Source organism: Heterodontus francisci, chromosome 9 (assembly GCF_036365525.1).
Source record: "Heterodontus francisci isolate sHetFra1 chromosome 9, sHetFra1.hap1, whole genome shotgun sequence".
NCBI lineage: Eukaryota > Metazoa > Chordata > Chondrichthyes > Heterodontiformes > Heterodontidae > Heterodontus > Heterodontus francisci.
The window spans coordinates 60,102,575-60,124,644 of record NC_090379.1 but is presented as its reverse complement, the minus strand read 5'-3'; the positions used below and the strand labels follow the sequence as shown (position 1 = coordinate 60,124,644).

At 41.7% G+C, this 22,070-nt stretch overlaps 2 protein-coding genes across 2 annotated transcripts in view; one reads left to right on the top strand and one right to left on the bottom strand.

Moving 5' to 3' along the window:
• The window catches only part of ap5m1 (adaptor related protein complex 5 subunit mu 1), a 23,202-nt gene extending 9,700 nt beyond the window's left edge, over positions 1-13,502 (bottom strand). Inside the window, 4 exon segments of the mRNA XM_068039209.1 lie at positions 2,448-2,587; positions 6,140-6,367; positions 7,280-7,943; positions 13,300-13,502. Of these exon segments, the coding sequence (XP_067895310.1) occupies positions 2,448-2,587; positions 6,140-6,367; positions 7,280-7,943; positions 13,300-13,367 (1,100 nt within the window). The 5' untranslated portion in view covers positions 13,368-13,502.
• Positions 13,503-13,571: 69 nt separating this feature from the next.
• The window catches only part of exoc5 (exocyst complex component 5), a 93,809-nt gene continuing 85,310 nt past the window's right edge, over positions 13,572-22,070 (top strand). The window contains exon 1 of the mRNA XM_068039208.1: positions 13,572-13,764. Within this exon, the coding sequence (XP_067895309.1) occupies positions 13,738-13,764 (27 nt within the window). The 5' untranslated portion in view covers positions 13,572-13,737. The remainder of the gene's footprint in view (positions 13,765-22,070) is intronic.

Here is a 22,070-nt window from a genome sequence, read left to right as displayed (position 1 = left end):
TATGCATTTTGGAAGGTCTAATGCAGGTGGGAAGTATACAGTAAATGGCAGAACCCTTAGGAGTATTGACAGGCAGAGAGATCTGGGCGTACAGGTCCACAGGTCACTGAAAGTGGCAACGCAGGTGGATAAGGTAGTCAAGAAGGCATACGGCATGCTTGCCTTCATCGGTCGGGGCATAGAGTATAAAAATAGGCAAGTCATGCTGCAGTTGTACAGAACTTTAGTTAGGCCACACTTAGAATATTGCGTGCAATTCTGGTTGCCACACTACCAGAAGGACGTGGAGGCTTTGGAGAGGGTGCAGAGGAGGTTTACCAGGATGTTGCCTGGTCTGGAGGGCATTAGCTATGAGGAGAGGTTGGATAAACTCGGATTGTTTTCACTGGAACGACGGAGGTGGAGGGGCGACATGATAGAGGTTTACAAAGTTATAAGCGGCATGGACAGAGTGGATAGTCAGAAGCTTTTTCCCAGGGTGGAAGAGTCAGTTACGAGGGGACATAGGTTTAAGGTGAGAGGGGCAAAGTTTAGAGGGGATGTGCGAGGCAAGTTCTTTACACAGAGGGTGGTGAGTGCCTGGAACTTGTTGCCGGGGGAGGTGGTGGAAGCAGGTACCATAGAGACGTTTAAGAGGCATCTTGACAAATACATGAATAGGATGGGAATAGAGGGATACGGACCCCGGAAGTGCAGAAGGTATTAGTTTAGGCAGGCATCAGGATCGGCGCAGGCTTGGAGGGCCGAATGGCCTGTTCCTGTGCTGTACTGTTCTTTGTTCAGAGATTTCGTCTCCCTCCTCACAAGCATTTTAGTGTAGGATACAGTGTTGCAAATCAGGTAGCCATCTTCGGCTGCCAGCGAAGTCATCCTATTAGCTGCTCTTTTTAAAAAATGAGATGCATTTTGGGAGGACTAACAAGGCAAGGGAACATACAATGGATGGTAGGACCCTAGGAAGTACAGAAGGTCAGAGGGATCTTTGTGTACTTGTCCATAGATCACTGAAGGTAGCAGCGCAGGTAGATAAGGTGGTTAGGAAGGCATATGGGATACTTGCCTTTATCAGGCGAGGCATAGAATATAAGAGCAAGGAGGTTATGATGGAGCTGTATAAAATGCTAGTTAGGCCACAGCTGGAGTACTGTGTACAGTTCTGGTCACTGCATTAATAGAAGGGTGTGATTGCAGTGAAGATGAGTGCAGAGGAGATTCACCAGGATGTTGCCTGGGCTGGAGCATTTCAGCTATGAAGTGAGACTGAAAAGGTTAGGATTGTTTTCCTTCGAGCAGAGAAGGCTGAGGGGGGACATAATTGAGGTATACAAAATTATGAGGGGCATGGATAGGTTAGATAGGAAGAAACTTTTTCCCTTCGTGGAGGGGTCAATAACCAGGGGGCATAGATCTAAGGTAAGGGGCAAGAGGTTTAGAGGGGATTTGAGGAAATATTTTTTTCAGGGTGGCTGGAATCTGGAATGCACTGCCTGAAGAGGTGGTAGAGGCAGGAACCCTCAGCATTTATGAAGTATTTAGATGAGCACTTGAAACGCCATAGCATACAAGGATACAGGCCAAGTGCTGGAAAATAGGATTAGAATAGTTCGGTGCTTGATGACCAGCATGGACACGATGGTCCGAAGGGCCTGTTTCTGTGCTGTATAACTCTATGACTCTATAAAAAAAATATAAATTCAGATCTCCAGTCAGTGGATTAAAGACAATCATTCAACAAAGCACATTGGCATAACACCATCTTACACAAAATCCAACTCATTCAGAATTCCATTGCCCACACCTTATCTAGTGCAAAGGCTACTCACCCATGACCTTCACCAGTTTGTCATCTTTGCCACAAATCAGAACAAAATGCCACAAAGCAAACAACTGAACTAGTAAACACCACTGCTTACAATTTGACCCCAGTCTGGTTTTCAGGTTATTTGCACTTATTTTCAACATGAACACTCATACGAACAGTAATCCATTTAGCCCCTCAAGCCTGTTCCACCACTCAATGATCTACGACGTAACTCCATGTACCCATCTTTGCCTCATGTCCCTTAATATCTTTGGTTAACAAAAATTTAATCAATCTTAGATTTAATATTAACAAGCAATCTAGCATCAACTGCCATAATAGAAACAGAAAGTGCTGGAAATACTCTGCTGATATGGCAGCATCTGTGGAGGGAGAAACAGAATCAACGTTTCAGGTCTGTGACTGCTGTTTGCTGAAGAGAGCTTCAAATGTCTACCATGCTGTGAATGTAGAAGTGTTTCCTAAAAAGCCTGAAAAATCTGGCTCTAATTTTTAGATGATGCTCCTAGTCCTAGAATTCCAACCAGTGGAAATAGTTCCTCTGTATCTACCCTATCTGTTCCCCTTAATATCTTGGAAACATTGGCACAGGATAAATTATTTCTCAAGCAGTCACCTGCTTTACCTGTTGAAGAAGGGAATGTGAGCTTCACAATATTCAAATCCATTTTTGACACTTTCATGTAGTTTCAGATTAACTGCAATCCTTAAATGCTGTTGTTCTTCCTTCATTTGATAGGAGCCAAGAATCGGAGGGATTGGTACCTGCAAACAAAGTGGCGGATCAATATTACTTAACTATTCCTTAAGTCCTAAATTGAAATGAACTACATTCATTCAGATGACTATTTAGTTTGACAAGGACTGATAATTTGTTGTTTCTGCTGAAACTAGGTTGTAATTTTTTTTCTCAGATTGAAAGATTCTGAAAACTCAAACAATTCAACTTGAATGCAGTAAACCTGAACTAAAAATTTGATTAAAAATAATCTTTTAAAATATTAGTAATTCTGAATCAACTTTCTGCGTAATATATTGTGATAATCTCAATATCTTCAAAATTACCACAAACAAATTGTCCTTAAGATTTTAACTTCAAAAGAACATTTGGTTTATTTCAAAACTTTTCTACCATTGACAGAGCTGAGGTCGATGTGGGCTAAAGTAGACAAATCACACAACTGACATACTGAATGTGAGCAATTACTATGGGAATTGTATAGTTATTAATCTTTAAAATAAATTATATTTACAAATATTGATAAGGGAAATTACTTTTCATAGACAAGATTTAATAGACAAACATTCTAGGAGTTTTATAAGCCACAAAATACAGCATATTAATTGCACAGAACTGGAGCAAGAGTCACATCATGTGGGCTGTAAGTCATTAAAAAAACTTCAGCAAGCTACAATTTACAGACAGCTTTCACAACAGCTTTTTCTTCAGCTGTAACTTCTTCTACGTAGGGCTGCAAGAGCTCCAACTCTCAGAATGCATTCAAGAAACTAAGGGATGTGGGTGTCGCTGGCTAGGCCAGCATTTATTGCCCATCCCTAATTGCTCTCGAGATGATGGTGGGTAGCTGTCTTCTTGAACTGCTGCAGTCCATGTGGGTAGATACATCCACAGTGCTGTTAGGAAGGGAGTTCCGGGATTTTGAACCAGCGACAGTGAAGGAACAGCAATGTAGTTCCAAGTCAGGATGGTGTGTGGCTTGGAGGGGAACTTACAGGTGGTGGTGCTCCCATGCATCTTCTGCCCTTGTCCTTCTAGGTGGTAGCGGTCGCGGATTTGGAAGGTGCTGTCTAAAGAGACTTGGTGAGTTGCTGCAGTGCATCTTGTGGATGGTACACACTGCTGCCACCGTGCATCAGTGGTGGAGGGAGTGAATGTTTGTAGATGGGGTACCAATCAAGCGGGCTGCTTTGTCCTGGATGGTGTCAAGCTTCTTGAGTGCTGTTGGAGGTGCACCCATCCAGGCAAGTGGAGAGTATTCCATCACACTCCTGGCTTGTGCCTTGTTTCTGGTGGACAGGCTTTGGGGAGTCAGGACGTGAGTTACTCGCCGCAGGACTCCTAGCCTCTGATCTGCTCTTTTAGCTATGGTATTTATATGACTACTCCAGTTCAGTTTCTGGTCAATGGTAGCCCCCAGGATGTTGATAGTGGGGGATTCAGCGATCCTAATGCCATTGAATGTCAAGGGGAGATGGTTAGATTCTCTTCTGTTGGAGATGGTCATTGCCTGGCATGTGTGGCATGAATGTTACTTGCCACTTATCAGCCCAAGCCTGGATATTGGCCAGGTCTTGCTGCATTTCTACATGGACTGGTTCAGTATCTGAGGAGTCATGAATGGTGCAGAACATTCAACAGTGAACATCCCCACTTCTGACCTTATGATGGAAGGAAGGTCATTGATGAAGCAGCTGAAGATGGTTGGACCTGGGACACTACCCTGAGGAACTCCTCCAGTGATGTCCTGGAGCTCAGATGATTGACCTCCAACAGCCACAACCATCTTTCTTTGCGGCAGGTACGACTCCAACCAGCGGAGAGATTTCCCCGATTCCCATTGATTACAGTTTTGCTCGGGCTCCTTGTAAAGGCCTGCTACCTGACCTGAACCTGACGGGACCAGACGACATGTGTCGCGTTCAGGCTGGGTCAGGTTGCATTTCCGGGTTTGGCATTCGGGCTCGGGTCGGGTCGGAAACGCTCCATCACAGCTAAGTGTGATCACAGTTAATGTAATTATTTGACCAGAAAGGTGTTTTTTTCAAAAACAGTTATTTTAAGCTTATGCAGATCAGCAACAAAGTGAAAAACAGAACACAAGTTAACTGATGGTTGGGTTGGGCACGGGAAAAATGGAAGGACTCGGGCCGGGTCGGATGTGGTCCTGCCGGGCTCGGGCCGGGTTTTTTTTTTTTTGCAGGCCCGAGCAGGCCTTTAGCTCCTTGGTTCTACACTCGGTCAAATGCTGCCGAATTGTCAAGAGCAGTCACTCTCACCTCATCTCTTGAGTTCAACTTAATTTGATTCGAACAAAAATGAAACATCAAATTTAAAGATCTGGAAATATCTAGATGGTCTATGAAATGGCACATTTGGACATAACAAGCAGCAAGAAAGAAAAAGAGCTTTTCTCCTCAGATGTGCAGCAAGACCACAATCCCATTTTTGCAAGAGCCAATTCAGAAATAAGCAACCAAGAAAAAGAATCAGATATATTAAGACCTTCTGTTCCCATTGACAGACTAGTAGTTTAAAATTTGTGATGGGAGGAGGCAGGGGGTAGCCTGAGTGGTGAGGTGGAAGGGAACAGACCATGGAGAAGACCCAGATTTGATACAAAAACAAGAAATGCTGGATTCACTCAGCAGGTCTGGCAGCATCTGTGGAAAGAGAAGCAGAGTTAACGTTTCGGGATTTGATAGCCAGTCTTTGGCTGCATCAAGGTTTGCCCATGACAGCTAACAGCTTCTGTATAACATGTCTATATTTAGGTCCAAATCAATACACCTACACATGCTTGCATAGTATTCTGTGACTAGGATCATTTAAGAAAAATCAGCTCAAATACACAAAAAACAATTCAAAGACAATTAACTGACACCAAAATATTGTTTGCACTGTGGGTGTCTATATATTTGCAATAATTAGTTGAGGGAGACAGTTAAAGTGAATGTCAGGTCTTAGATTTATATAGTGCTCTCTTGTCCTTAGAACTTCCCAAAGCACTTCACAGCCAATGAAGTACTTTTGGAGTATTGTCACTGTTGTAATGTAGCCAAACATATCAGCCAATTTAGACACAGTAAGACCCACAAACCGCAATGAGATAAAAGGCCAGTGGTGATGTCAGTTGAAAGATAAATAGTAGCCAGGAGAACATTTCTGCACTTCTAACAGCACGTTTGGCAGTTTTGCATTCATCTGAGCAGGCAGGGGGGGTCTCAGGTTAACATCTAATCCAAAAGACATCACCTCTGATTATGCAACACTCCCTCAGTACTGCACTGAAGTGTCAGCCTAGATTATACGCTCATGACCCATGGCCTTGAACCCTTAACATTCTGACTTAGAAGGGAGAATGCTACCACTGAGCTAAGGCTGACACCAGAGAACAGGATGAATCAAAGCCAGAAACTGACAATCCAAAGCAAACTGAATACAATTCCATTTAAAATGTCCCTTTATTTACACAAGTTCTTTATCAGGAAGCTGCACTGTAGCTGGATAAAGAATCTATGATCAAAATTCACTACAGGCTTTTTGTTTTAAATTCAATAAATAAAATATATTCTGACCTGGGAGGTGTAGTAGCAGAGTTTAAATACATCTAATGGTGGTGTGAAAGGAAATTTATATGGTCCATTGAACAGTGAATCATCCATCTCATCAACACTGTTAAAAGTAAGGATAGTGGAGTCAACTGCACTGACACAGGGATGCACAAGGATATCCTGGAGAGGAGACCCGTTGATGGGTAGATTCAGGCTTACTGTAACAGTTGGCATTATTCCTTCTAGATCACACTAAATTGGAACAAATACAGCAAGTTAGAAACAAAAACACATGAAAATCAGAATCAAGCTTTATACAAAGAAAGCAAACATAGCTCAGTACTTGTAATAAATACTTCCAAGACCTACTAGAGACAATAAACAGATAGAAAGAAAAGAACATTTATATAGTGCTTACAGCCAATGAATTACTTGTTAAGTGTAGCTACTGTTGTTATAAGCACAGCAACTAATCTGCACACCTGTAAACAGCAATCACACAAATGTTTCGTTCAACTGGTTTTAGCTGACAGACAAATGTTGACTCGGACATCATGATCACCCCCTCCTCCCAATCCCTGGTCACTTTCAGATAGAACAATGGGATCTTGTACACACACTTGTATAGGCAGACTAAATGTTGGTTTAACATCTCTTTGGAAAGACAGCATCTCTGGCAGTGCAGTACTCCATCAGCATCATCTTAGGTTATGGGCTCATGTCCTTGAGTGGGACTTGAACCAATAACATTCTCACTCTGAAGCAAGAGTGCTACCATGGAAGAGAATTCTCTCATGTTACAAGCACGTGTGCTGTGTGAAAGAGACGTCATCAGTCAGAATGAGCCCATTTTTGAGCGTCCTAGTTTATTATAAAAAGGGTGCCAATAAGTAAATTTTATTCCTAAAGCCAAGCATGAAGCCGTAACTCATTTACATATCCTTTCATTTATTTAGTTGGAACTCAGCAAATAGACAGAAACATATTGAAGTTTACAGCTGAGTGATTCCTCTAAATAAGTCAAGAACATAAATGTAAAAAAATCATTCATATCTATGGAGTTTCCATATTAAAAATGCAAAATGCTTTTTAAAATACAACAGATTCCCTCATTTCAGTTGGAAATGTGATTTCTGAAAGCAGTTTATGATACATAAACCTCACCTTACATGCTACAGTTCCGTACTCCTGCCATACATCAATGACATTTTTCTTGTCATACTGCATGGATCTAATCTGTTCAGTGACACAGACATTAACCTGTGGTTTCCCCTTGTATACTCCAGGCTTCCAAGCTGGCTGCTTTTGTGTCTGCGCTGAAGAGATTGCACTCTGAGGAACAAGGCTACCAGAGAGGGTCTGCATCAATCCAAAGTCAGTATCCACTGGAGTCCCAAGTGGACAAGCATGCATCAGCATAGCAGGCAGCTGAGCCATTTTGGTAACAATTTCTGATTCATTTCTTTGTGCCAAGTTTAAAAAGTTCATTAACCCTGTTAGGAGTGCAAATGCAGGAGAAATTCCACACAGAGTCATCAATGGTGGGCGGGGAGTCAAAGATTGCTCAACTAAAGGAAGACAAGCATAGAGGATTGCATGTTGTGTCATTACAAGGACAGGCCAAAGAACACCATCTCCAATAGCAACTTCATAAACCGATGTCCTATTTATTCTGCAACAGCTATCTCTGTATTCCACAAAGTTCTTGTCCAGATCAGTCATACCGAGCTCAACTAACAGTGCATTTAGGAAGATCCTATCGTCTGGTACCTCTGTATAGCCTTTTCCATTGAAAATTCGGGCTCTTTTTTCAACTGTTGGATATCGTCTGGAAAAAAGGGCATGTTTTTCTTTTAATAACAAATAGTACAGTTTGATTTATTTGAGTAGTTTATTTAAAGCAGGTGCTTCACACACCTGGTGAAATTATACAAAATGCAAATAATAGTTGTAATATTAATGCCAAACAGGCATTTTGTTTTACAAATGCAATAAACAAAGCTTGCAAATTCAACTAAATTTTAATTAATTCTGTATTTATTTCCCACTTCCCATCCTGAACACAGTGATTTTACTGACTTGGATGTCAATTTACCATTACATATACCTTTTACTGGCTTGAAACCAGCAGTATTGCCAGCATGCAAGCGACAAACTGACTAAAGTCCAGATTTCACAGATGCAATAATGTATCATTTTTGAAAAGGTAGTGAACACTGTGTACTTTAAAATTTCCAGTTTGCTTTTTTTGAAAATAGAAATAATGTTTGAATTTAATTTATTAAAAACTGCACTGAAAATACTAGCTTTCATATACCGCATTATCACGTGCCCTACAAATATACCAAAATAGCTCTTATACGATCAATAATTTTGCAATATTAAGTTGTTAATTCAACACAGCAGCTACAGCAAGATCCCCATAACAGCAATGAGATAAATGACTAGTCAATCTTTTTGGTAGTGTTGGTTGAGGAAGAATTTTGGGCAGGAATAGAGTCAGAGTTATACTGCACAGAAACAGGCTCTTCAGCCCACCGTGTCGGTGCCGGCCATCAAGCCTTTCTATTCAATCCCATTTTCCAGCACTTGGTCCGTAGTCCTGTATGCTATGGCGTTTCAAATGCTCATCTAAATACTTCTTAAATGTTGTGATGGTTCCTGCCTCTACCACCCCTTCAGACAGCATGTTCCAGATTCTTTAATATTCCCATGAGTATACTGGTATGGCCTTAGCTTAAGGCATCATCCAAAGAAAGCACTTCTGCCAATGCAGCACTTCCTCAGTACTGTACAGAAGTGCCTATCTGTATTGCGTGCTTAGGAATGATGCTTGAACGACAACCTTCTGATACATAGATGATAGGAGTACCAACTGTGCCAAATATCTTGTGCAGTGCTTTGGGATAGCCTGAGCTCATGAAAGGTGCTGTATTAATGCAAATTCTTTTCTTTTTGGCCAATTGAATCATAGAATAGTGCAGCACAGAAGGAGGCCATATAGCCCATCGAGTCTGCACTGGCTTTTTAGTCCCACTCCCTCACTCTTTCCTGATATCTCTGTAATTCTTTCTGCTTCAAGTATTAAGCCAATTATTTTGTCAAGGCTACTATTGAATCTGTATCCAAAATTTTTCTTCATGTCACCTCTGGGTCTTTTGACAATCACCGTAAATCTCTTATCAACCTTTCAGCCACTGGAAACAGTTTCTCTTTATTTACTTTTATCTAAACACTTCTATCAAATCTCATTTCAAGTCTCCTCTGCTCTAAGGAGAGAAACTCCAGCTTCTCCAGTCTATCCAAATAACAGTAATCTCTCATCCCTGGAACCATTCCACGAAGTCTCTTCTCTACCCTCTCAAAAGCCTTCATGTCCTTCCTAAAGTATAATGCCCACAATTGGACACAATACTCCAGCTGGGGCCGAACTAGTGTTGTATATAGATTTTACATAACTTCCTGGCTTTTACACTCTATGCCTTTGTTTATAAAGCCCAAGATCCCCTACACTTTATTAACTGCTTCGTTAACCTGCACTGCCACCTTCAAAGATTTGTGCACATACACCTCCACTCTTTCTCTTCTTTACAGTTGTATCAGTTAGCATGTATTTTATCTCCAAGTTCTTACCAAAATATAGCACTTCTCACTTTTCTGCATTTAAGTTCATCTGCCATGTGTCTTCCCATTTCACCAAACTGTCTACGTCCTCGAAGTCTATTACTGTCTTCCTCAGTGTTTACTATACTTCCAAGTTTCAGGTCATCTGCAAATTTCAAAATTGTGCCCTGTACCCTCAAGTCCATGTCAGTAATGTATATCAAAAGCAGTAGTGGTCCTAATACTGAACCTTGGGAAACTCCACTATATAGCTCCCTCCAGTCCAAAAAACAGCCACTATTTTCTAGCCAATTTTGTATCCATGCTACTTCCCCTTTTATCCCATGGGCTTCAACTTTGCTGAGAAGCCTGTTATGTGACACTTTATCAAATACCTTTTGGAAGTCTATGTCTACGACATCAACCGCTCAATCAAATTAGTTAAACACAATTTGCCTTTAACAAATCCATGATGGCTTTCCTTAATTAATCAAAATTTGTCCAAGTGACTGCTAATTTTTTCCCCAAATTATCATGTCTAATAGCTTTCCCAGCACCGAGTTTAAACTGATTGACCTATTGCTAGGCTTATCCTTACACCCTTTTTTGAACAAGGGTGTGACATTTGTAATTCCCCAGTCCTCTTGCACCACCCCTGAATCAAAAGAGGATTGCAGGATTATGGACAGTACTTCTGCAATTTTCACCCTTCCATCCTTCAGTATCCTTGGATGCATCTGATCTGGTCTTGGTGACTTAAAGTACAGCCAACCTTTCTAAACCTCCTCTTTATCAATTTTTAGTGCATCTATTATCTCAACTACCTCCTCTTTCTCAACGACTTTTGCAATATCTTCTTCCTTGGTAAAGACAGATGCCAAGTACTCATTTAGTACCTCAGCTATGCCCTCTGCCTCCCTGCATAAATCCCTTCTTTGGTCCCTAATCAGCCAACTCCTTTTACCACTCTTTTACTATTTATATACCTTTAGAAGACATTTGGATCCCATTTTATGTCTATTCTCATACTTTCTCTTTGCTTCTCATTGATTTTTTCACTTCCCCTCTTAACTTTTTATATTTAGCCTGGTTCTCACTTGTATTATCAACCTGACATCTGTCATAGCAGCCTTTTTCTGCTTCTTACTATCTCTTTCGTCATCCAGGGAGCTCTGGCTTTGTTTGTCCTAGCTTCACTCTTGTGGGAATGTACCTTGACTGTATCCAAATTATCTCCTCTTAAATTATCTCTTGTTAAATTACATTTTTGCCTGCCAATCTTTGATTCCATTTTACCTGGGTCAGATCCATTCTCACCCCCACTGAAATTGGTCCTCCCCCAACTAATTATTTTTATTCTGGATTGCTCCTAGTCCTTTTCCATAGCTAACCTACATGTTATGCTGCTATGATTACTGTCCCCTACCAACACTTGATCCACTTGTCCCACCTCATCCCCAGAACTGGATCCAGCAATGCCTCCTTCCTTGTTGGACCGGAAATGTACTGATCTAGAAAATTCTCCTGAACACACTTCAGAAACTCTTCTTCCTCTCTGCCCTTTACACCATTACTATCTGAGTCTATATTACGATAATTAAAACTTACGTTGTTTTTCTTGCTACCTACTGAAGGAAACCTTTCTTTAATACTCTCTTCCCAGTTTTGATGAGACTCAACATTTTGAGTCAGGAAGTTGCCAGAGAGCCCTCGGCTTGCATCAGCTCTCTGGTTCTTCCTGGAGATGAAATGTCAGTCACTAGGAAAATTGAGCTAAAATGAAGATTTCTCCCATCAGGTAAACAGAGCTTTGAAAAAGCCTAAAACTAATTAACTGACCCTCAAAAATTCTTTCAACCTAACCCTGGTCCATATGCAAAATGTAACATTTCCAGTTCTATTTCCCTCTGAAAAGATCATGTTTCCAGTAAAATAAAAGCAAAATACTGCAGATGCTGGAAATCTGAAATAAAAACAGAAAGTGCTAGAAATACTCAGTGGGTCTGGCAGCAACTGTCTAGAGAGAAAGAGTTAATGTTTCAGATCTGTGACCTTTCATCAGAACTGGCAAAGGTTAGAAATGTAATAGGCTTTGAGCAAGTGAAAGTGGGGAGAGGGAAGAACAAATAAGAAGGTGGGTGATAGGGTGGCAGGCAGGAGAAATTAAATGACAAAGCTGTCATGGAAAAAAGACAAAGGAAGTGCTAACAGTTGTAGTAAAAGACAAAGCATTAGCCCAGTGAGTGTTAATGGCAGAATAACGAGGTCAGTCCAAAAGCACAGACATGAAAAACAAGTTTAAGACAAGTACATGGTTAAAAAATAAAATAAAATAAAAAAAGCTCTGAAATTGTTGAACTCAATGTTGAGCCCAGAAGACTGTGGAAGTGGAAGATGAGGTGCTGTTCCTCAAGCTTCTGTTCAGGTTCATTGGAAGATTGCAGCAGGCTAAGGACAGAAATGTGGACATGAGAGCAGGGTGCTGAATTAAAATGGCAAGCAACCGGAAGCTCAGGGTCATGCTTGCTGACTGAGTGGAGGTGTTCCGCAAAGCGGTCACCCAATCTGCGTTTGGTCTCCCCAATGTAGAGGCGACCATATTGTGAGCAGCGAATAAAGTATACTGAATTGAAAGAAGTACAAGTAAATTGCTGCTTCATCTGGAAGGAACGTTTGGGGCCTTGGATGGTGAGGAAGAGGTAAAGGACAGGTATTACACCTCTTGCAATTGCATGGCAAGGTGCTGTGGGAAGGGGGTGAAGCGTCAGGGTGATGGAGGAGTGGACCAGGGTGTTGCAGAGGGAACAATCCCTTCGGAATGCTGACAGGCGAGGGGAGGGAACGATGTGTTTGGTGGTGGCGGAAATGGTGGAGGATGAGCTTTTGGATGTGAAGGCGGGGAGGGTGGAAAATGAGGACAAGGGGAACCCTGTCCCCTGTCACGGTTCTGGCAGGGAGGAGGAGTGAGGGCAGAGGTGCGGGAAATGAGTCAGACACAATTTAAGGCCAGTCAACCACAGTGGGGGGGGATCCTCGTTTGAGGAAAAAGGAAGACATGTCAGAAGTGCTGTTGAGGAAGGCTGCATCATCAGAACAGTTGAGTCAGAGATGGAGAAAGTGGGAAAATGGGATGGAGTCCTTACAGGAAACAGGGTGAAGAAGCGTAGTCAAGGTAGCCATTTGAAGGAAGTGCATGGAATGGAAGAAGTTGTTCAATGTGAGAACAAGTTCAGCCAGGCGGAGGAGGGTGGTGGTGGATGGAGACTAGTTGGGCCTCTGTTCAAGAAAGATGCAGAGAGCCCTCAAACCGTCCTGCCTTGAACATCCATAGTGAAGAGGAGGTGGTTAGAGCCAGGAAGCTGGAAACTGTTGAAATGACAAACTAAATTAAGAATCACGGATGCAGGTGGGAAGAGACTGGATTAGGGGAGAAAAAAAGTCAAGATAGGAAGACATAAGTTCAGTGGGGCAGGAACAGGCTGAAACGATGGGTCTATACCTCCATCCCCCATGAAGATCTCCTTTGTTGCTCAGGAGACGATATTGAACCGAGGGCAAATACTGATGATTATTCACGTTACCTCGACAACTTCACTGACGCCACTTCTCCCTTCTCAAGCCCCAGCAACCAAACCGCCCGAATACTCATTTCTGCCAAGTCTAGCTAGATTACTATTAAAAAGTAAGATACTCCTCTGTGGAGGCCGCGAATAATCATCGCACAAGACCCAGTATTCAGGAGCCGCAAAGCCTCTTCGCAAATGACGCCTGCGCACAGCGAGCCCTTGGGGTCAGAGGGCGGCGCCCGGCTGCGCAGTAGCTCCGGGCTTTCGGTTTAATTGCGCAAGTCTGCGACTTCCGGCGGAGTGGAAACATGGAGTAGGCGTTTAGCGGTAGGTGAGGCAGTAAGCCCGACGCTCCTGGATCTCCGACTCAAATCAGCATCATTCTCCGGGCCACGCTCATTCCTGCTCATTATGTAGGCGGGAAGTTCACCAGGGACTTTTGTGCTGATCGGAATGGCTGCCACAGCGGAACTCTTCGAGGTGGGTCCCGGCTCCGGCGGCTTGGGTGTGTTTGTTACTCCCAGCCCCTTTGTCAGTGCTCGCACTGAGTCTGGCTCAGCTCGGGCCTCTGTGCATTATATAGTTAGGGAAAATGGCTGACTATCCAAATGTGTCGGGCACGGAAATTAGCTTTAATTGTTAACTGTTATTGTAAGGATCTAATGTTTTTGTTGTAGGTTATTACAGTATGTTAAATGAGGTGATAATGAACCAGGACTCTCACTATTGAGTCGCAGAGGATGTCATTTGGCCCATTATGCCCATGCTAGCTCAACAGCGTATATCTATTCAAATTATGTTTCCTCACTTGCATCCAATTCATTTTAAATGTTATGCTCTCTGGTTAGTCATTTATAATTCGAGTACATCTTAATGGTCTATGAAAGTACATTCTCAACTTCTTGCATCTATTGATGATCCTGAATCGTTTGTTTATTCTTTCATGGGATGTGGGTGTCACTGGCACAGCCAGCATTTATTGTCCACCCCTAATTGCCCTTGACAACTGAGTGGTTTGCTAGGCCATTTCAGAGGGAATTTAAGAGTCAACCACATTGGTGTGGTCTGGAGTCACATGTAGGCCAGACCAGGTAAGGATAGCAGATTTCCTTTCCTAAATGGCATGATTGAACTAGATGGGTTTTTATAACAATTGATAGTTTTATGGCATCGTTGCTGAGATTAGCTTTCAATTCCAGATTTTTCTTAATGTTAAATTCCATCAGCTGTTATGGAATTTGAACCCATGTCCTGGGCCTTTGGATTACTAGTTCAGTGATGTTACCACTGCCACCTAAGCCCCCTTTTAGTTATTCATGTAATGAAAACAGTGTTACACTGTTTTGCCTCAAACATCAAATAATAATGCAAACTTACATACAGTCCCTTTTATTCTGTTGAAAAAAGCAGTTATTTTTAAATCCTTTCCTCATAACTATAACTTCTCATTTCCTATATAATGGCAGTGAATCTTCACTGTACCTTTTCCACAGTTCTAATATCTTCCCTATAGTAGAGTGCCCAGAACTATTTATAGTTTTAACCAATGCAGTCCTACAGTTTTAAAGACAAAACTTAACATAGGAAAGAGGAGCAGGAGGTGGCCATTCATCCCCTTGATCCTGTTCCACCATTCAACTAGATCATGTAAGACCTCTACCTCAGTTCCATTTTCCCACCATACCTCCATATCCCTTGATCTGGCCCCATTTTGTTTCTTTTTCTTTGCAGGTTTTGGTATTACTGTCTTGTTTTTCTCTTTCTTTGCTTTTGGGCAGCAGCTGTTTGCCCTCCATTCACACCTCCTCTAGACACATCTTTTATTTCATTACTTGTCCCATTACCACTCCTTTAGCCTTGTGCCACCAACTCTTTTGTCATTTAATCTCTCCTGTCTTTCACCCTATCACAGACCTTTCCTTTTGCTCTTTTTCCACTCTTCCCCTTTCACTTGCTCAAAACCTATTACATTTCTAATTTTTCCCATTTCCAATTCACAACTCCTCAGATACTGAAACAGTCTGTGTAGAAATACAGCAAGACCTGGACAATACCCAGGCTTGGGCAAATAAGTGGCATGTAACATTTGTGCCAAGGCAGTGACCATCTCCAACAAGAGAGAATTTAACTATCTCCTCTTGACATTCAATGGCATTACGATCGCTGAATCCCCCACTATCACCTCCGACACCTCATCCCCTTCCCACGGCACCTATCCATGTAATCGCAGGAGGTGTAATTCCTGCTTTTTAATCTCCTCTCTCCTCACCATCCAAGGCCACAAACACTCCTTCCAGATGAAGCAGCGATTTACTTGTACTTCCTTCAATTTAGTATACTGTATTCACTGCTCACAATGTGGTTGCTGCTATATTGGGGAGACCAAATGCAGATTGGATAACCGCTTTGTGGGACACCTCCGCTCAGTCCGAAAGCATGACCCCGAGCTTCCGGTCGCTTGCCATTTCAACCCCCACCCCCCTGCTCTCCTGCCAACATTTCTGTCTTTGGCCTGCTGCAGTGTTCCAGTGAACATCAACTCAAGCTCAAGGAGCTGCACCTGATTGTTTGTTTAGGCACTCTACAACCTTGCAGACTGAACATTGAGTTCAATAACGTTAGAGCATGACTGGCCTATTTTTTAATATTTTAATATTTTTTATTCTATTTTTACTTTTATTTTTTAACCATATGCCTGTTTTTCCATGTCGACAATGCTGCTCATTATTCCGCTATTAATACTCTCTCTGGACAAATGCTTTGTCTTTCACCACAAACATGAACACACTCTTTGCCTTTGTTCCAGGAAGACACCCCCTTCACTTGCTTAAAACCTAATTTTTTTCTAACCGTTGTCAGTTCTGATGAAAGGTCACAGACCTGAAATGTTAACTCTGCTTCTCCCTCGACAGATGCTGCCTTACCTGTTGAGTATTTCCAGCACTTTCTATTTTTATTTATGGCCTGAGACATTAATTTTGTTTCTCTGTCCACAGATGCTGTCTGATCTGCTGAGTATTTCCAGCATTTTCTGTTTTTATTATACTAAAATTGCACCTTGACTGTCCAAAACAGCTGCACTAGTCCCAGTTCACACTTTAGGCCCATCTTTGAATCTTGTGTATGATTCCAGTTTCCTGCATGTCACTTTTTCCATACAACTTTAGTTATGCTCTGTTGCCTTGGTCCATTTTTCTGGGTATCATCCCAGTTATCTTAGAGCTGTATTTTGTTATGTCTTCACAGCTGTTGCTTTATCATGACTTAAGTATTACTTGACAAAAATTGAAGCTTTGTTACTTAAAATATTCAGTACTACTTAGCTGACATACGTAATAGACTATTCAAGTATTTTTTAAATCAATTTTTTGTAATTGCCCAACACACACTCAATAATACATCAGTAATGAGTTCATGGAAAGGCTAATTTTAACTAGTTTTTTTGCAACTGTATTATACTTAAGATTGGAGACCTCAGAAGAAATCTAATTTATATGAATCTGTTTAAAACAATTGTTTTATGTAAGGCTATGGGCTGATTGATCAAGATGCAGGTGGTATGTGTTAGCTTTCATATAATGAAATATTAAGGAGAAGAACTGTAAAGCTTAATGTAATTTTATTCAAATTGCAAGACATTACTGATGGGTTAGATTTCTCCATGTGCAGCGATGACAGGATGTCAAGAACACCAAAATAAAAGACAACGGTCTTAAATTCCATCAGCGTACTTAGCGATCTAATAGAGAACTAAAATTGATTGTCAACAAATGTTTTTTGCACCAACTCACTTAGAAGTGCAGTGGTTTGTTTTAAAATTGCATTTCCCTTTAATAATTACCCATATGCATAATCCCATGTTTTAAATTGTGCTCATTACCCTATCCATTTCATCCTCCTGCGGCTAAAAATATTTACTCTAGAAAAATTAACAGCTGTTATAAAAGTTAATATTAATATTGCTACCTATTGCATTCTTAAAATTAAGGCTTAGTTGTATTTTCATACAAGTGTAATCTATTTGCTCTCATTTTATCCCTAATCAACAAAACTACAAATAGCAAGTCTATGAAACATTATTTAATGTTGATTCCATTTCCTGCAGTCCTGCTTTCACCCCTTTGCCCCCGCCCCCAGAATCACAACAGTGTTCCCCTTGTCCTCACCTTCCACCCCACCAGCCTCCACATTCAATGCATCATCCTCTGCCATTTCTGTCACCTGCAGTGTGATGTCACCATCATATCTTCTCTCCCCTTTCAGCATTCCGAATGGGCTGTTCCCCCTGCGATATCCTGATCCACTCCTCTGTCACTCCCTACGCCCCCTGCCCTTCCCACGACATCTTTTCCATGCAAGCGCAGGCGATCCAACTCCTGCCCTTTTACCTCCCCCTTTCTCACCGTCTAAGGTCCCTTACACTCCTTCCAGGTGAAAGTGATTTATTTGTACTTTCAATTTAGTATAGTATATTTTCTGCTCACGATGTGGTCCCCTCCACATTGGGGAGACTAAATACAGATTGGGTGACCATTTTGCAGAACACTTCTATTCAGTTTGCAAGCCTGACCATTTCAGGCCGAGAGTTCCAAACCCCCAAAACGCCAGATGAAAAAAGCTTGCTCCTCAACTCCCCTCTAATCCTTCTAAAAATTACATTGAATCAATACCCGCGGTTATTGACCTCTCTTAACAGAAATGGATCCTCCTATCCACTCTATCTAGGCACCTCAATTTTTACACCTCAATTAAATTTCCCCTCAGCCTCCTTATTCCAAAGCAAACAACCCCAGCCTGACAATATTTCATCATAGCTAAAATTCTCCATTCTTGTCAACATCTTCATAAATCTCCCCTGTACCCTCTCTAATGCAGTCACATCCTTTCCATAATCAGGTGACCAGAATTTACCCAGGATTCTAATTATGACCTAACAATTCCAGCATAACCTGCCTGCTTGACCAGTGTAGGAAAATATCTCGTATGCCTTTTTAACCATCTTATCTACCTGCCCTGCTACCTTCTGGGATCTGTGGACATGCCCTCCAAGGTCTCTCTGTTCCTCTTCACTTCGCAGTATCCTACCATTTATTGTGTATTTCCTTGCCTTGTTTGCTGTCTCTGTATGCATTACCTCACACTTATCTGGATTGAATTCCATTTGTCATTTTTCTACCTCTCTGACCAGTCCATTAACAACTTCCTGCAGTCTGCAGCTTTCTTCCTCACTATCAACTACAAAGCTGGTTTTCATAGCATCTGCCAATTTTAAAATTATGTCCCCTAAATTTAAATCATTGGTAAAAACCATAAACAGCAAGGGACCCTGTATTTAGTCCTGCGGAACCCCACTAGAAACAGCCTTCCAGTCGCAAAAACACCCGTTGACCATTACCCTTTGTTTCCTGCCACTGAGCCAATTTTGGATGCAACTGGCCACTTTCACTTGGATTCCATGAGCTTTTCATTTACTGACCAGTCTTCTGTTTGGACCTTGTCAAAAGCCTTGCTAAAATCCATCACATGCTCTACCCTTATCAACCCTCCTTGTTACCACCTCAAAAAATTCATTCGTTAGTCAGACATGACCTTCCCTTAAATCCATGTAGACAACATCAAACGTGCCACCCTTACCGACCATCCTTGTTACCGCCTCAAAAAATTGATCAAGTTAGATAAGATCTTCTCTTAAATCCATGCTGACTGTCCTTGGTTAATCCATGCCTTTCTTAATGAAGATTTTTAAAAAATAATTTGGCCACAACTGAGGTTAGGCTGACTGACCTATGATTACTCAGGCTATCCCTTCCTCCTTTTTTAAACAACTGTATAACATTAGCAGTTCTTCAGTCCTCTGGCACCATGCCTGTAGCCAGAGCGGATTGGAAAAGGTTGGTCAGAGCCTACACTATTTAATCCCTTGCTTCCCTTGGCCTGGGATACATTTTATCCAGGCGTCTTGATTTATCCACTTTTAAGGATGCTGAACCGCTTAATATTTCCTCCCTCACTATATTTATCACATCCAATATTTCACACTCCCCCTCCTTAACTGTAATGTCTGCATTATTCCCCTCTTCTGTGAAAACAGAGGCAAAATATTTTTTAAGAACCATGCCCACCTTTTGTGCCTCCCCAAACAAGTTGCCTTTTAGGTCTCAAATTTACCCTACTCTTTCCTTGGTTATCCTTTTGCTCTTTATGTATTTATAAAACAGCTTTGGATTTTCCTTAACTTTGTTTTCATGCCCTCTCTTTTTACTTTCCTAATTTCCTTTTTAATTTCACCCCTGCATTTTCTATATCTACTCAGATTTCTGCAGCATTGAGCTCTGACATAAGCTTTTTTTTTGCCTTATCCTACTCTGTATGCTCTTTGACATCTGGTGGGGTGCGGTGATGGGAACTAGATTTGGGAGTCCCACCCTTTTTCTTTGCAGGAACATATTTGTTCTGAAACCTCTTTATCTCCTTCTCGAATGCCTCCCAATGCTCTGATACTGATTTACCTTTAAGTAGCTGTTTCCAGTCCATGTTTGCCAAATCATATCACAGTTTAGTATATTTAGCTTTTCTGCAATTTAAAATTCTTTACTCTTGGTCTGTCTTTGTCTGTTTGCATAACTACTCTAAATCTAACTGAATTGTGATCACTGCCACTGAAATGCTCTCCCACTGATACCCCTTCCACCTGCCCAATTTCATTCCCTAAAACTAAGCCCCATGTTTTGTTGGGTTTGCTATGTACTGGCTAAAAATGTTCTCCTGAATGCATTTCAAGAATTCTGCACCCTCTGTACCTTTTACACTGAACTTATCCCCAAGATAGTTGAAATCCCTTACTATTATTGCCCTATTGTTTCTGCACTTCTCAGCAATTTGCCTACATATTTGCTCTTCTATTTCCCTCTGGGGTCTATAGTATACTTCGAGCAGTGTGATTGCTCCTATGATTTTAATGTTGAAGTCTACAACACCAAATTATCACTATGCAATCTATAGGTAAAGTATATCAAAATGACTCTCAACTCTTCCCACCATCATGAGAAGAACTAAAGCAGCTTAAGGATATGGCTCACCAACAGTTTCTTGGGTAGGTGAGAGAGAGTGGTTCTGTACTAGTTATCTCTCAAAAACTGACAGGACGATACTACAAAGTGATCTTGATCTTTAATAGCAAGATTAGACCTCCATTTTCTGTCTTGCCTAAAAGATGCTACTCCAACTCCTTCTAAATGCTACTTTGGCATATCAGTCTAGATTATTTGTTGAAGTTCCTGCAAGTGGGATGAACTCGACCTTCTTACTTGGGTGAGCTAAGCTGACACCTAAAGGTAGGCAGGTTAATTTTTAATAGTTCTGAGATCTTTTGCAGTTTCTTCCTATACAAATTTAATTGCAGCTTTAGGGGAAGGAACTGTTGCTGTAAAAATGTTTCGTAGACTGGGCTTGCTATTTAGCAGTTCTGTTGAATAGGATAAAATTGTTAGTTATCTACCAAAAAAAAACATCTGCATAGACATACCGAAAATGCTGGAAATATTCACAGGTCTGGTAGCATCTGTGGAGAGAGAAACAGAATTAACATTTCAGGTCGATGATCTATCAGAACTGGAAGAAGTTAGAGATATGACAGGTTCAAAGTTAGTACAAAGACAGGAAAAGGTGGGGGCAAGAACAAAATGGAAGGTCTGTGATAGCATGGAAGTCATGCGAAATTAAATGACAAAAGGCAGGATGGTGCAAGGCAAAAGAGGATGGTAATGGAACAAGTAAAGACTGGAACCTGAATAGGGCTGGAATAAAGAATGTTCCACATATCCCATAAAAAGGCTGGCATAGATGGGACCCATGCAGGTTCCCAAAGCAACCCCTTTTATTTGGAGGAAGTGAGTGGAATTAAAGGGGAAGTTGTTTAATGAGAACAAGTTAAGTCAGGCGGAGGACGGTGATGGTGGATGGGGTCTGGTTGGACCTCTATGCAAGGAAGAAGTGGAGATCCCTCAGACCATCCTGATGAGGAAGAGAGGTGTAGAGGGATTGGCCGTCCATGGTGAAAAGGAGATGGTTAGGATCAGGAAACTGTTAAAGTGGTGGAGGGTGTCAGAAAACCCATGGATGGAAGTGGGAAGAAACCGGGCATGGGGAGAAAAAAAATGAAAAGGGGAGAGCTGTGATAAGAAATCAGTTCTGTGGGGGCAGGTACAGACTGAAAAGGTGGATCTATCAGGGTAGTTCTGCTTTTGGATCTTAGGAATGAGGTAGAAGCGGGGCTTGGAGATTGACGTCGGAGGCTGTAGAGGGAAGATCTTCAGAGGAGATGTCATTTAAAGTCTTGGAAATAATGGCTTGATGTTCGGTGGTGGAGTCCTGGTCTGATGTGGGGAGGTAGGAGAAGGTGTCAGAGTTGGAATTCAGCCTCCACTAGGTAGATGCCCGTTCACCAAACAACAGCACTCGCCTTGTCAGCAGATTTGATAATTCTAGGGTGGGACTTGAGAGAATGGTGTGCTGCAAGTTCAGAGGGAGCTAGGTTAGAGTGATTGAGGGGAGTGGAGAAATTGAGACAGCGATGTCACTTAGGCAGTTGTGTATAGAAAGATCTAGAGAGGGTAATGTCTAGGTGGAAGGAGAGCATAAGAAATAGGAACAGGTGTAGACCATTTGGCCCCTTAAGCCATTCATGGCTGATCTGCCTCAACTCCACTTTCCTGCTTGCTCCCCATATCCCTCGATTCCGTGAGAGACCAAAAATCTCTCCATCTCAGCCTTAAATATATTCAACA